The sequence below is a fragment of the Pinus tabuliformis genome, chromosome 4_1 (genome assembly GCF_031772625.1).
Source record: "Pinus tabuliformis cultivar Carrire ecotype Pingquan chromosome 4_1, CPIR1, whole genome shotgun sequence".
NCBI classification, from domain to species: Eukaryota; Viridiplantae; Streptophyta; class Pinopsida; order Pinales; family Pinaceae; genus Pinus; species Pinus tabuliformis.
In genome coordinates this window covers 594,659,657-594,673,591 of record NC_142303.1, presented here as the reverse complement: position 1 = coordinate 594,673,591, position 13,935 = coordinate 594,659,657, and the positions used below count along the sequence as shown (strand labels likewise).

Below are 13,935 nucleotides of genomic sequence, written 5' to 3'. Positions count from 1 at the left end.
CTGCATTTTTTTGGATATTCAATCCATCTCAATTTTTGGGGATTCCAAAGTAATGATCGATCATGTCAATGGAAAGTTCCTTATCAGGAGTTCTCACCTCACTGGATGGATGGACAGGATTATGTTTTTTTGGGGTCTTGTAAAGGAATGCTCTATCCAACACATCTATAGAGAACAAAACCAACAAGCGGACAACTTGTCAAAGAAGGGTATTCTGTTATAATCAAGCTCATGGTCCATGGAGGTAATTTTGGATGGGAAATCCTTTATCATGCAGGACTTCTCTCTCCCAGGCGCATAATCTCTTCTGGTCTTTCCCTGATCTGCTGTTTATTTCTCATTTTGTTATCTCCTTTTTATGCCTCTTTCATCGTACTTGTATGATGTATATATTTTCTTGTCTCTCTATGGTATCAGGTCCTCATATCTGTATCTGCACATGGTTTATGATCTCTGTTACGCTCCTTATATGTGATGTGTATATGCACAGATTATTTTTTGTTAATTCTTCTCCCTCGGAGGGACACATTCTAGGTTTATGTTTCGAGGGGAAAAAAGTCCTCTGCAGCTTGTTATAGCTTGACTTTTGTACTGATCTGATATCTGTTATATTGTCTCAATATAATATATTATGCTTTTTCTCTCTGAAAAAAAACTTTTATCTTTTATTATGTAAAATGCTAGACAATGTTGAGACATAGGGCTATCAAATGAGAGGATGAACACAACTAATTCCTTTTCTTATTTTCTTAATATTTTGAAAACGAGAAACCATTCATGTTAGTCATGTGTGAGGAAGTAGTACAACATTGAAACTGACTTTGAATTATTGAGGACTTGCTAGTTCTTTCATGTTCATGAGGATCATCTAGCACTTTCTAGATTTCAAAATTTGGTCCTCCTATAGAGGGATATAGTTCAACTATGAACAGAAATCACTCTAGTCGATGTGTAGCATGAAAAAACATCAACAATTAGATATTTTTTTGAATTGATTATTGATTCATTACCATGCAATGTGACGTTATGATCACAATGCATTGTGATTAAGTATTGTAACAGTGTCTTTAGACAATTCCCATGATCATCTTGGAGAGTAATTACTATTCTATTTTTTCTTTAAGATTGTTTTTTTTGTTCTTTATTCGCAAGTTCCCTTAATCTTGAACATGGTATCAAAGCTATTGGTTTTTACATATCCCTATTGTTTTCAAATCATGTTGAGTAAGATATCCAGTGGTTTACTATGGGATAATTGATTTGTTTAATATATCTGATTTTTTATGTAGGTCAAATCTATCAGGAACTTGAAGATGGCTTCTAATATTGATCCTATAATTTTGAATGGATAAAATAATGTTATTTGGGAGCCATACATGGAATCGCTAATGAAGATAAAAAGGATCTAATGGCACATGAAGATTGATATTCCATATTGAAAGGATTATTGGGTGTGGAGCTTGATTATATTCATGATTCAGAGGTCTCAGCTGCGTTGGACCCCGGTACCTAAACGAGGTGGCAACGTTGCCCGTATGATACTCGTCGAGGGGTCCAGGGCCTTGTAATATATTATAATTTCATAGTCAATCTAGGTCGTTCATTAGGCTGATGATTTGACAATAGAAGTTATGTTAATATAGCGTTTTTTTTCCATGGAAGGCAACCCTTGGTTTATATAAGGGAATTATATTGTGATTATGTATTATTATTTTGAGCGAGAGAGAGAGGAGGAGGTTATGTGAGAGAGAATAGGAAATTACAATGGATATGTTGTAGGTTGTATCTCTTCATTTTGTTGGATAATATAAAAGGAAGGATTGGTTGTTTCTCTATGGACATAACCCAAATTGGGTGAACCATGTATTTTTGTGTCTCTTTTTTTTATGCATTTCTATGTTTGTGTTTCCTCAATATTTTATGTATTTTTCTTCGTTAATTAATTTCTAACAACGATCACTAGATGAAGTTTGTCATCAAAAAAAAGAAACTTGAGGCCATTACGACCTATATTGCTTGGGAAATTGTTTTTGATATGAGTGGGATAGATTGTCCTCATAAGGTCTAGAATAAATTGAATTCATTATTTGAAAATTTTGATGAAATTCATTATCTGTAAACAATCGTTCATAACAATATATCTAATAATATTGTATTAAAAATATGAAATTCTACACTATTACAGTTTTATTAAATTTCTAGATCTGTAGATTTTATTGTAATTAGTGCATACATGCGAATGGAAATTACGTAGAAAATAGAGAACAAAAATATCAAAATCTCACACAGACATAAGATACAAGATTTGCTCTGGGAAACCCTTTTGGGAAAAAACCCAACTAGAAAGTGAGGTTGCTCCGCTCTATTTCTCTGTATGGAAATATGGTTGCAGGTACAAGGAAGTATGGCCTATGGCCTTTGGGTCGTTACAGTGCAAAAATCCTTTGTGTTCTCTACCTCTTATCCCTCTTGGATATTTTTTCTCAGCTATGGAACAAATGCACTCGAAATAATGGAATGCCTCTTCCTACCAGTGGCCTGGTCATAACACAACTTGATAGCCTACTAGTGGTTAAGTTTGACTACATCAACTCTTAACTAGAGTTATAATATAAACATTTCTAGGGTATTTTACATCACAATCACATGGTTATCCCCTTTTTCCATGGTGGCATCATCTCGAACCATGGTGATGAAAACAGGAAGGTCAATTTCTGAGTGGCATAACTTTTGCATACCGACTCCAATTGACGCGCTTCTTGCGTCGTTGGAAATATATTTGTGTGTAGAATAACATGAAAATGTTTTATGCTAAAGAGGCAAAATTTTACCCCAAAAAACATTGTTTGATGCATCAAAACTCCCCCGGAAGGTTTTCTGACCCTGTTTTGCCAAATTAGGTTCTGTTGTTATAAACGATCTCATGAGCTAATTGTTCCATTTTTTCCACTCTGATTGCATCGAGATGGATGAAAAAAAAATCATGATCCAATCCGAATCAATTCAAGTCATTGAATTAGAGAAAGAGTTGTTCTCCCTTGGTCCCCATTATTGGCTTGTGTTAAAGGGATACAATTGAAGAAAGGTGAATACAACAAGAACTTTCCAAAGAAATATGGAAAACTCATTCAACTAGTCATCATGAATTTTAGAAGACCATATTATGTGTTATATTCCTCATTCAAAAATAATTAGAGACCATGTAAAGAAGATGGCAATTAATTTGGTCAAAATTTTCTTTTATTATATTTTTATTTTATTAGGTTTTTTAATCTTTTAAATGGTGGTTGGCCCTCTTCTGAAAAATATCTAAAAAAAAATAAACTTCTCCTTCCCAAATTCCAACCTTGTAAGATATTTCATGTTTTCTAAAAAAATAATCACGAAGCAAAGAAATTGGCCAATAAAGAGGTTAGTTTGGAAATTATAATGTTATGGATCAATTGGAAAGAGTTAATATGCCCCATCCCCTAATGTGTTCCCCGCACCTTAAATGAATATGTTTGTTAGATTTTGTAAAATTAATACATATTGAGTGGGTCGAATGCTTACAAGCACGGGCTTCCTTGTACGTTGTCATACATTCAAAACTAGAGGGGGAGTAGAGTTTGTGCATATTGATAAGTTAAGATTAGGCACATTGTGATGAGATTCAAAGAGTAGGTGACCCCTAAAATAGAGCCTCCTCCGTTGTGGTGGAGTTTGAGATAGTTACTACTTGTATGAGTGTTTTTTGGAAAGTGTACACCTTTAGTTGTGTTGATAGCCAAAATTGACCATGTCCAACATTAAGGAAATCACCTGGTCAGGGTCCTAATTAGACCCTTTTTCATTTGGTGTGGTGATTTCGACCAGTTACAGTAGTAATTGCCTCAACCTAAATCTAATATAAATTAAATTCCTAAAATAATCTAAATGTGCAAACTATCCCTAAATCTAGCGTTTACCTGTTGGTGTATGAAATTCTTCACAGTTGATATTAACAAGAAAAAGAGCAGACTTGCCTACTTTTAGTTGCTTGAAGGAAGGCAATATGTTAAATTGGTTGAAATAAGGGCTCGGCTAGGCCATGGGGATGCTTTCTCCTGCGAAAGGAGACTTTCATATATGCATTCCTAAATGCAGATGCAATCTAATATAAATATGCAGACAACAAAAGGAAATTTAGTCTATTGTAATCAAGAGAAGGAAAAGTCCTAATCTCAATCAAGAACAAAGCATAATGGCTGGATTTGAATCTAAGTGTATAATAAGCCTACATATTAATGAAATAGTTCATAAAATCTGCAGTTGATAAGTTCATGTTTAAATTCAATATTAAAATGGATTCATTGTTAAATGCATTATTATAACTTTAAAATAGTTATATTGATGCAACAATGATTAATAGTAGATAGAAAACCATGCATTCAATAAAAAATAGTTTTCAACGAAAACATGTAAATCTACATAAACCCATTACTCAAGTCCATTCCAATTGAAGCCTAGCATGAAAAAAAATAGGTTTTCATTAGTTTAAATAAGCATACATATTCATGATATTAACAGTAGCGTAAAACCATGAACAACATATTCATAAAAAATAATGATTAAAAATAAAACTGAGAATAAATTAATTAAGCAATTAACCAGTGTACCAAACTAATACAATAGTGCACCAGGATGCCTTATTAGCAACTCCCAATGATTGAATTATCCTTTCACATTTTTCCCTTACAAAAGTGCAAATAATTCCTCCTAGAAAAACCCTCTTTCTAATTCTACAGAAAAAAACCCGCCTTGCAATAGTGCAAATGAGTATTCTCTTTTGCATAAATAGAACTATTAACTCTTTTATAGAGTTATTATTTATACTTTACAATTTCATTCTCAAAATGGAGAGATGTTTCAAGACACTTGAATTATGATTTTGAGATTTAGAAAAAATCTTCTTTTTCCTTTGTAACTCCAATCCAAAATTTAGACATTTCAAGTTGTGGTTTTCCTCAACGAATTCTGCAAAAATAATAACAAAATTATAATTAAATGATTATTAAAATTGAAAACAAAACCTAAATCTAAAAAAACAATCGAAAAGAAAGATTCTAATTATAATCTAATTTAATTAACTAAATATAAACTCCCAATTGCTTCCTACTATGTTATCACTAGCAAATAGATAACCTGGAGTTTAAATCCTAACAACAGAATGTCCTCGCAATCAAATCTTTACTAGAAATTCACTTAAAAAACTATGTTTGTTGTAAATTTAAAACCTCATTTTCTGCTGAAATTTAGGAGTATATAATCTTCAGAGATAGTCCACTATTTATTTCCAAATAATTCTCCTCTATTTAACCTTTCCAACAAGTCCTCTTAGGCTTAATTTCTACCCTAAATCTCAAAATATGTCTTCTTAAATTTAGAGTCTTGTAGTCGTTTAAACACAATTTGACAAATGGTCTGGGCACGTTTTGTTTAATAATTGTGAATTCAAAATTAAATCCACATAAATGGGCATATTTAAATATGATGGTTGTTGTGGAAAATAATTTAAATAAATAATGTCTTAAAGTTGGTCTTGGTGAGTATTATTTTTTAAACCATGGAAATCGTGAACTAATAATAAATCAAACTTCAAATTAAATGAAGGTACACGTGCTAAGGTGAAAGGTCACGGTGATTAGTTGGAGATGAGTTCGAGCCTTCAGAACGTTAGATGACGGAAAAAGCCATTCATTATTGGAGTATTTTACTTAAAGAAAGAATGTGTTAGGTAGAGATTATTATATTATTGAATTTGAATTTGTTAGGTAGTTTATTATACCATTGAATTTATTGAGTATATTGAGTATGAGGAATGAACTAGGGTAGATTCACTATTGTATTGTGAAATTGGTTTGTTGGAGATGAGTTCGAGTTTTGAGAATGTTAAATAATGGAAAAACTTATTAATTATTGGAGTATTTTACCTAAAGAATTTGTTAGGTAGACCATGACATCATTGAATTTCATTTTATTAGGTAGTTTACTATACCATTGAATTTATTGAGTATGAGTGAACTTGGGTACATTGACCATTGTATTGTGAAATTGGTCTTTTGTATGATAATTAAAATAAATTTCTGCCTAATATGATTATATTAAAAAAAATATTAATATATATAATTCTCAAGATCATCGTCTTAAAAGTTATACATGGCGTCTTAGAAGATAGCATAAACTTGTATTGATGTAGTGTCACTAGTTTGTCTTAGAAAATAGCATAGACTTGTATTGATGTAATGTCACCAATATTGTATATGACAAAGATTGAACTAATTGAACTTTGAGAATGGGTTGGACTTACCATTAAATGATAAATTTATATAAAATGTAGTTTGAAAGTATATTTATATTTAAGAAAAGTTTTTCTATAGAAATCACAGAAGAGAAAATTTTGGCCGACGCGTTTCAAACCAACCAATGTGGTTCATCATCAGGGCCAGATGAAGAGGCATATAAAGAGCAATGTAGACAACGTAGCAATTATACTAGTTTTTTTAATAATTTATATAATATTATAATTTCTTAATATAATATTATTTAAGGATAAGTGGTTTTTTAAAGGTTCTAAGTTTAAATTTAAAGAGGTGAAATATATAGTTAATGAACTAGATTTTTTATTTTTTATTTTTTTTCTCGGCAAATTCTAACTACTATTGTATTAATATTTACAGTAAAAGATTACATCCAAAGAAGTTGGCTGCCCAGAGTCACTAGTGACTCCATGGGCGACAAAGACTGATTCATGAGGTTGCCTCGCAGGGCAATTCGAGCAAAAAGATCAAAAACCTTGACTATATGACCGAGAGAGATCAGAATAACAACATGACAGCCCACGCAGGGGTTCCTCAAAAAAACAACATGCCAGCCCACGCAGGGGTTCCTCAAAACAACCACATGACAGCCCACGCAGGGGTTCCTCAACAAGGACTTGTGGACCAACCGGACAGTGAAACCCAAAAGCAAAACACTGAAACTACATGAAATGCCCGTCCAACGACATCGCGCCCACTGCGACTGTGGAGTCCGCAAGCGGGTCTTTACAACTAACAGAAAGCAAATTGAGACATGAAACAGACAATTGGTACTTATCAGAAACCCGGAACCGACAGGAGTAAACCAAACCTGAAAAAAGACAGCCAGAGCGCGGAGGTGGAATTGGGAGCTAGATGTCTGGTTCCTCTTCCTCAATTGTGCGCCAACCCTCTTCTGCTGCCTTCCCTTCGCCCATCGCCATGGGATTCTGCGAGGGGGAAGGTTGCTCCTGGGCACGAAATTGGGAAAGGGGCCGAGGCTGATTGCTTCTGGAAGTGCCCACCGCCATTGAGGATTCCCCAATTGGGGCCTTGCCTTTGCCACTTTCAGCACTGTCAGCTGCTCGTGAAGACTCTCCCATTGGAAGCTTCCCTTTGCCGCGCCCTGAATTGTCCTCCGCCATAACCAGTGATGACTCTTCCTCATGTTCCTCTGGAATCTTGGTGAAGAGCACAGAGATGTGGGCATTGATGCCTGCATTCTCCCTGGAGCTACCCAAGGTAAAAATGACCGAACCAAAAGCTGGGAGCATTGGCTCACCATCAGCAGAGCCTCCCACCTCCATGACTTGGTGAGCTGGAATTGGATTAGCTCCCATTCTTCGGTAACAATAACAGCAGCAACAATGGTGATGAATGTCTGCTGCAGGGGGACGGGAGGGCTCTCCGCGCCCAGGCCCTCTCCTGCAAGGCATACGCTCACGAACCATAGTATCTTCCCCCTCCTCGTGCTGTTCGCAACAGCTTGAACTGGACCGTTCCCCCGGTCGACACTCCCAAAATGCAATCCAACAGCTCTCAATTGAGTGGAAACAAAGGCGGAAAGGCACTGGAATGAAGCCAGCCTCCCTCTGGTGTTCCACCACCTCACTACAGGAGTTCCAGACTTGCGTTGGATTACCCTCCACGCATAATGCACCCAGCACCACCCAACGAACAAACTTATGCACCTTCCCATGACGAGTGATAGGACCAGTATTGAATGCGAACCGCAAGCGCGACCATCCCTCTCTCGGCTCCATTAAGGAAGCTCTGAAACATTCCTTATGCCAATGCAGCGACGGCTTGGGGCATTAAAAGCCCGTCCCTCATCACGTGGCCGCCCGTGCTCTGCATGTGGCAAGGTCTTATCTCCGGTGAAGACACCCGCATCCGGGACTGTTGCCTCTTCTCGGATCATGCTGAGACAATCCTGGAGCTGCTGACCGTCAGCTATGATATTAGTATCTCCAGCTAGCAGTGAATGATCCGTCTCTGTTCCAATATTGGCAAGGAGATCCGCAACTTTGTTGCCCTTTCTTCTGGTGTGTGAGAAGGAAATGGCATTGAAGTTGTTGAACTTCTGAACTAAGTCATTCAACCTTGCCTCGAGTCTCCAGCTGGGTGCTATTTTCCTTGCGTTCGAGCCATTCTGAAGACGGGTGGCCATATTGATTAGAATTTGGGAGTCCCCTTCTACAATTAGGGGTTGTAGATTGAGATTTCCAGCTTGCGCCAGGCCTTGCCAAAGACCTTCCAACTCTGCCGAGTTGTTAGTGTCCCATCCTAAGTTTCCAAAATAGATCCTTATGGGATTGCCCTCAGAATCCCTTAGAATTCCTCCGTAGCCTGCTGCCCCCGGGTTACCTTTTGAGGCCCCGTCGAAATTTAACTTGAATGAGTTTCTGGGAGGAGGTTCCCATTGACAGTCGTTCTTGTTATTGATTATTGGAGCCGAGCTTTTGAGTGTGCCTGGGGAGAGTACCAGCTGCCAATTATCCCAGATGTTGCGCTCATTGTCTGTGGAAGGTAGGTCGTCCTTAGTCCAAACCTGAAGTTCCAGAGTCTCTTGAATATTCTTATGAATCCGGTGCCAGGTAGCCTCTAATGGTGCTTGCTTGTCTTTGAAGATTCTCTGATTACGTTCCTTCCATATGTTCCAAAGGACAATTCCCGGGATCAAGTTCCATAGATGATTAAGGATCTTGCAGTTAAAGGGTTGCATTGGCCAGAGTCTCAAAGAATTGACAATGTCGCCCTCCCTCATGCAGCCTCTTTGACATCTGAAACCAACTTTGTCCCAAAGTTGATTGGCTAGAGGGCATGTGACAAGGAGATGATGGAGAGTTTCTTCGTCTTGAGAGCAGTTCATACAGATCGAAGGGCCGTGAAAGTTCCGCTTTCTAAGCCTGTCCCAAGTGAGTATTTTCCTGTGACTTACCATCCAAAGAAAACAAGCGATTTTAGGCCAAGGTCCAAGCTTCCAAATCTTGCTCCACACAGGGTCTGGGGGAGAGGGAAAGTTACATATCACCCTGTATGCTTCTGCAGTGGTATAAGCCCCTTTTGGCAGATATCCCCACCTGAGAATGTCCTTGCCATTGTCTTGCCTTATCCTCCTTTTCTTGAGTTCGTTCGTGAGCTGTTCTTGCTGCTGCGCGTCTGCTTGATGGAGTATAAGGTCGCTTCTTTTCCATTTCCTAAAGTTGTGCTCCATCTCTGGTGCCCAGAATTGATGAACTGTGTCTTGTTGATGATTTGCCCTGTCAGGAATTAGCTCTGGGGGAAGAATGTCTCTAAGGTTGGGCTGTTGGTTCCAGGCATCAGTCCAAAAACGGGCAGTGCATCCGTCCCTTATCTCCCAAAAGCTGTGCTTCTGTATCAGTTGGTGGTGTAGTTTAGCTGCATTCCAGATTGCGGATCCTTTTTCAGTGGGAATGAAACGGATGAGCTCCTCTTGGGGTCTACCGTCAGCATACTTGGCTGTCCATATTTTTCCCCATGGCTTGTCGGGATTAGTGATCCATTGCCACCAGATCTTGGCATTCATAATGGCATTGCTATGTTCAGGGTCCCTTAAACCAATGCCGCCTTTTTCTTTGGGCATGCAGACACTGGACCATTTCACCAGGGCCCATTTGCGATTTGTAGCTGCGCTGCTCCATAGAAAATTGCGTTGCAGGTTTCTTATACATTTTAGGACCCATTTGGGCGCCGCTAGGATGGAGAACAAGTACAGAGGCATGGCCTGCAAGACCGATTTGATGAGTACGATTCGGCTTGCTAAGTTAAGAGATCTGAGAGTCCAATGATTGAGACGGGTTTCTAATTTTTCAAGCAGGGTTCGCCAGGCAGGTTGCTTGAGGGCTGAAGCCGTGAGGGGAGCTCCCAGGTATTTAGAGGGTAATGAGGCCATTGGGAACCCCAAAATGCGAGAAACTGCCAATTTAACCGAGGGCGGTGTGTGGATGAAAAAAATCTGGGATTTGGCACAGTTTATATGCATTCCAGAGGCTTCCGAAAAGTCTTGAAGGAGAGATTTTAGATGGCGGGCTTCTTGGGCAGATGGGTAACCGAAGAGCATCGTATCATCCACAAACTGATGGTGGGAGTTGGCAGGGGAGTTATGCACTGAGATACCTTTGATCTGGTGAGAGAGGAGAGCTTGTTTGATGTGCCTTCCTAACCCTTCAGCCATGAGGACAAAGAGATAGGGGGAGAGGGGGTCACCTTGGCGAATACCTCTGGAAGGATTAAAGGACCGGGAGGGGATGCCGTTGACAAGAATAGAGAAGTGGGTTGAGGTGATTAAATTCATTATCCAACGGATCCAAGGAGAGCAGAAACCAAAAGCTGCTAGCATATCATGAATGTAATTCCAGTTTAGTTTGTCAAACGCCTTGGAGAGATCAAGTTTGAGAAGCATACCTGATTGTTTTGAGTGCTTGAGGGAGTGAATAATTTCGTGGGAGAGCAGTATGCCATCCATTATGTGCCTCCCTTCCACATACCCTGACTGTTCTGGGGAGATGAGCCCAGGAAGAAGAGGCTTCAACCGATTTGCTATGACTTTTGAAATAACTTTGTAGATGACATTGCAAAGCGCAATAGGCCTGAATTTGTCCGGGGTAATGGAGTCCTCTTCCTTGGGGATGAGAGTGATGAAAGTGGCATTGAGAGAGGGCAGGAGCCAGCGCGTGGCTCTGGATTCTTCCACTATCTGCCAGACCTCCTCCTTTACCATGTCCCAGAACGTGTGAAAGAAAGTGGTAGAAAAGCCGTCTGGCCCTGGGGCTTTGCCCTCTTTAAGCTGCGCCATTGCATCGTCCACTTCTTGGGGCAGGATGGGCCGCATTAGGAGGTCGTTTTGTTCCTCCGTGATGATCCTAGGAATGTTGCTCGTGATCTTGCTTATGGCCTGTCTCCGGTCCTCCCTTTGATCTTGATGGATCAGCTTGAAATGGTTGAGGAGTTCCTCTTCAATCTCTTCATGGGTTTCCACTTTCTCCCCTGACTGTTTTTGAATGAAGGGAATATGGTTGTGGATTCTTCTTTGAACCATAGTTCTGTGGAAGAATTTTGTGTTACGCTCCCCTTCTTTCAACCACCTGACCCTTGACTTTTGTTTCCAATAAATCTCTTCCTGTTTTCTTCTATTATCCAACTGACTATGGATGAGGTTTTCCTGCGCTAAGGTTGCTTCTGTGTGCCCTTCCTTGACAACCTTTTGATGCAGGGTCTCCAAATCCTGAGCGAGCCTTTGCTGGTCTTTGAAAATGTTGCCGAAGGTTTCTCTGTTCCAGCGTTTCAGGTGATCCTTGAGAAAGCGGAGCTTTTGCTGGAGTTGATACAAACTAGATTTTTTATTTTACAAACAAAGAAAATTAATATTTTTTATTTTATAAACAAAGAAAATTAATAAATTATTAACTTCTAGTTGACTTTAATATTTTACCATTATTATTAAACAAAATTATTAATTTAATAATAATAAATATAAATGGCCAACCAAATTAAAGTATATTGAGCCAAACATAATTAAAAAAGAACCAAAAATCTATAAAAATAAATGAAAATACTATTTTAATCTTATTTTTATGATGATGATGATAGTTAACGTCCACTGAGACCAAATTGGTCTATCGAACTTACAATTTTCTTAATTTTTACTTATCTGGCTCCTCGTTTTTCTTGGCGAGCTTGGTGTTGTAGCTTTCTTTTTTTTTTCTACGGTCTTCCAACTTCCTTTATCTTGCATCTCCTTCATCTCTTCTGGTTCTTGGGACATTGGTGTCTTAGCTTCGCAATCTATTTTGTTCGTTCTTTTGAAGATAGTCGGAGAAGAAGTTTGGTTTAGGAGAACTGCTTTGCTGTTAAATGAAAATTTATTTTGTGCGGTATTCGAATCCTCATAATTGTTGGTTTGTTGGGGCGGGCTTTCTCCTTGATTGTCTTGAGAGTTGTCTCTTTCTTCCCTGATTTCTTGTGACTCAGAGTTTTCTCTAGAATATTCTTCTTTGATGACAGTGTAGTGTTCTTTTTGTGCTCCTTCCCACCATGTAGATCTGTGGTGGTTTTTTCTAGCAAAATTTTTCTCGGAGGCTTTTGGGCAATTTTTGGCCAGATGCCCTGTCCCGAAGCAGGATCGACATCTCAAAAGGACACTTTCATAATCAAGTTTCTGGTTCCACACATAGTCTTTACTTGTTAGGTTTATTTCAGCTGGGAATCCGACGCTGAAGTCCATTTCCACACAGATGCGTGCATACGTGGTTCTGGCATATTCCTCTATTCCTGGGCACCTGCAGTAAAATTTCCCAGTTGCATTTCCGATGGATTTTAGCGAGGAGAGATTCCAGAGATGCAAGGGTAGGCTTGGCAATCTCACCCAAACTGGTGCTCAGGTTATCACTGCTGTAGAGGGATCGAGTGATGGGTTCCATGGCTTCATGAATAGGCCTGACTTTTCCCAAAACCAAGGGTCAGAATCTAGAATACATTGTCTGCTTTCAAGATTTTCAAAATCTACTATATAATTGTTAAATTTAAAAGTTAAATTATAAATAAATAATTTTTTTAAATGTCACAAATAACCTTTAATTTAACCTATTATTTAATGTCATCTATAAAAATTTAATTAATTGTATATATGACAAAGTTAAATTAATTTTTTTTTACTATAAATATAAAAAGATTCAATTAAAAAAATTAGCTTAAAAAACCTAAATATATACATTTTTAAAATTAATATACGACATTCATAAATATTAAAATAATTTATTATTAAATATAATAATTAATAGTATTTATCTCAAAAAATAAATCTCTAATGTGTTCTTTAAATTACAATTAAAAAATATGAATAACCTTCCACAAAGTTTTTATTAATTAAGACAAAAGAAAATTGTAAAAGGAAGATGTATGTCCACAACCATTTAAGATACGTCAAAACCAATTAATCACTACTCTAACTCATTATTAAATGTCATTTTATAAAATTTTAATTAACTCATTATGCAAATATACATATATATAGTTCATAAAATAATAAATAATTAGTTTTTATACAATTAAACATAATTATTTTATAAAATTTAATTGATATTTTTATAAAAATAATATAAAATTAAATAAATTTAAAACGAGTTAATCACTATTCCAACTCATTATTAAATGTCATCTATACCATTTTAATTAACTCATTATGCAAATATACATATTTATAGTTTATAAAATAATAAATAATTAGTGTTTTATATATAATTAAACATAATTATTTTATAAATTTTAATATTTAATTTAAATACAAAATTTATTTGATATTTTTATAGAAATAATATAAAATTAAATAAATTTGAATCTCAAAAATATTTTTTTAGTAAAGTGATTAAAGTTGATGCAGGGTTTAAATATTGCATTTATTTTGACCACTGGAAAGAACACAATGACGAATCTTTAGTCTGCCCTTTCTCAAGATGTGAGTTGCAAAAAAAAAAAAATCATTATACAATCTTGAGCGTACAACCTCGCTTTAATAACCTTGTGAACAGTAGATAGTGAATGATGAATAAAAATAAACTACATGAACTGAAAGGTCCATGAAAAGAATGAACTGATC

The 13,935-nt window shown here is 37.1% G+C and overlaps 1 protein-coding gene across 1 annotated transcript in view; it reads right to left on the bottom strand.

Annotated features, from left to right (window-relative positions):
* Positions 1-4,824: 4,824 nt before the first annotated feature.
* Positions 4,825-13,935, bottom strand: part of LOC149177374 (uncharacterized) — a 32,856-nt gene continuing 23,745 nt past the window's right edge. Inside the window, exon 2 of the mRNA XM_089423398.1 lies at positions 4,825-4,995. Within this exon, the coding sequence (XP_089279524.1) occupies positions 4,856-4,995 (140 nt within the window). The 3' untranslated portion in view covers positions 4,825-4,855. The remainder of the gene's footprint in view (positions 4,996-13,935) is intronic.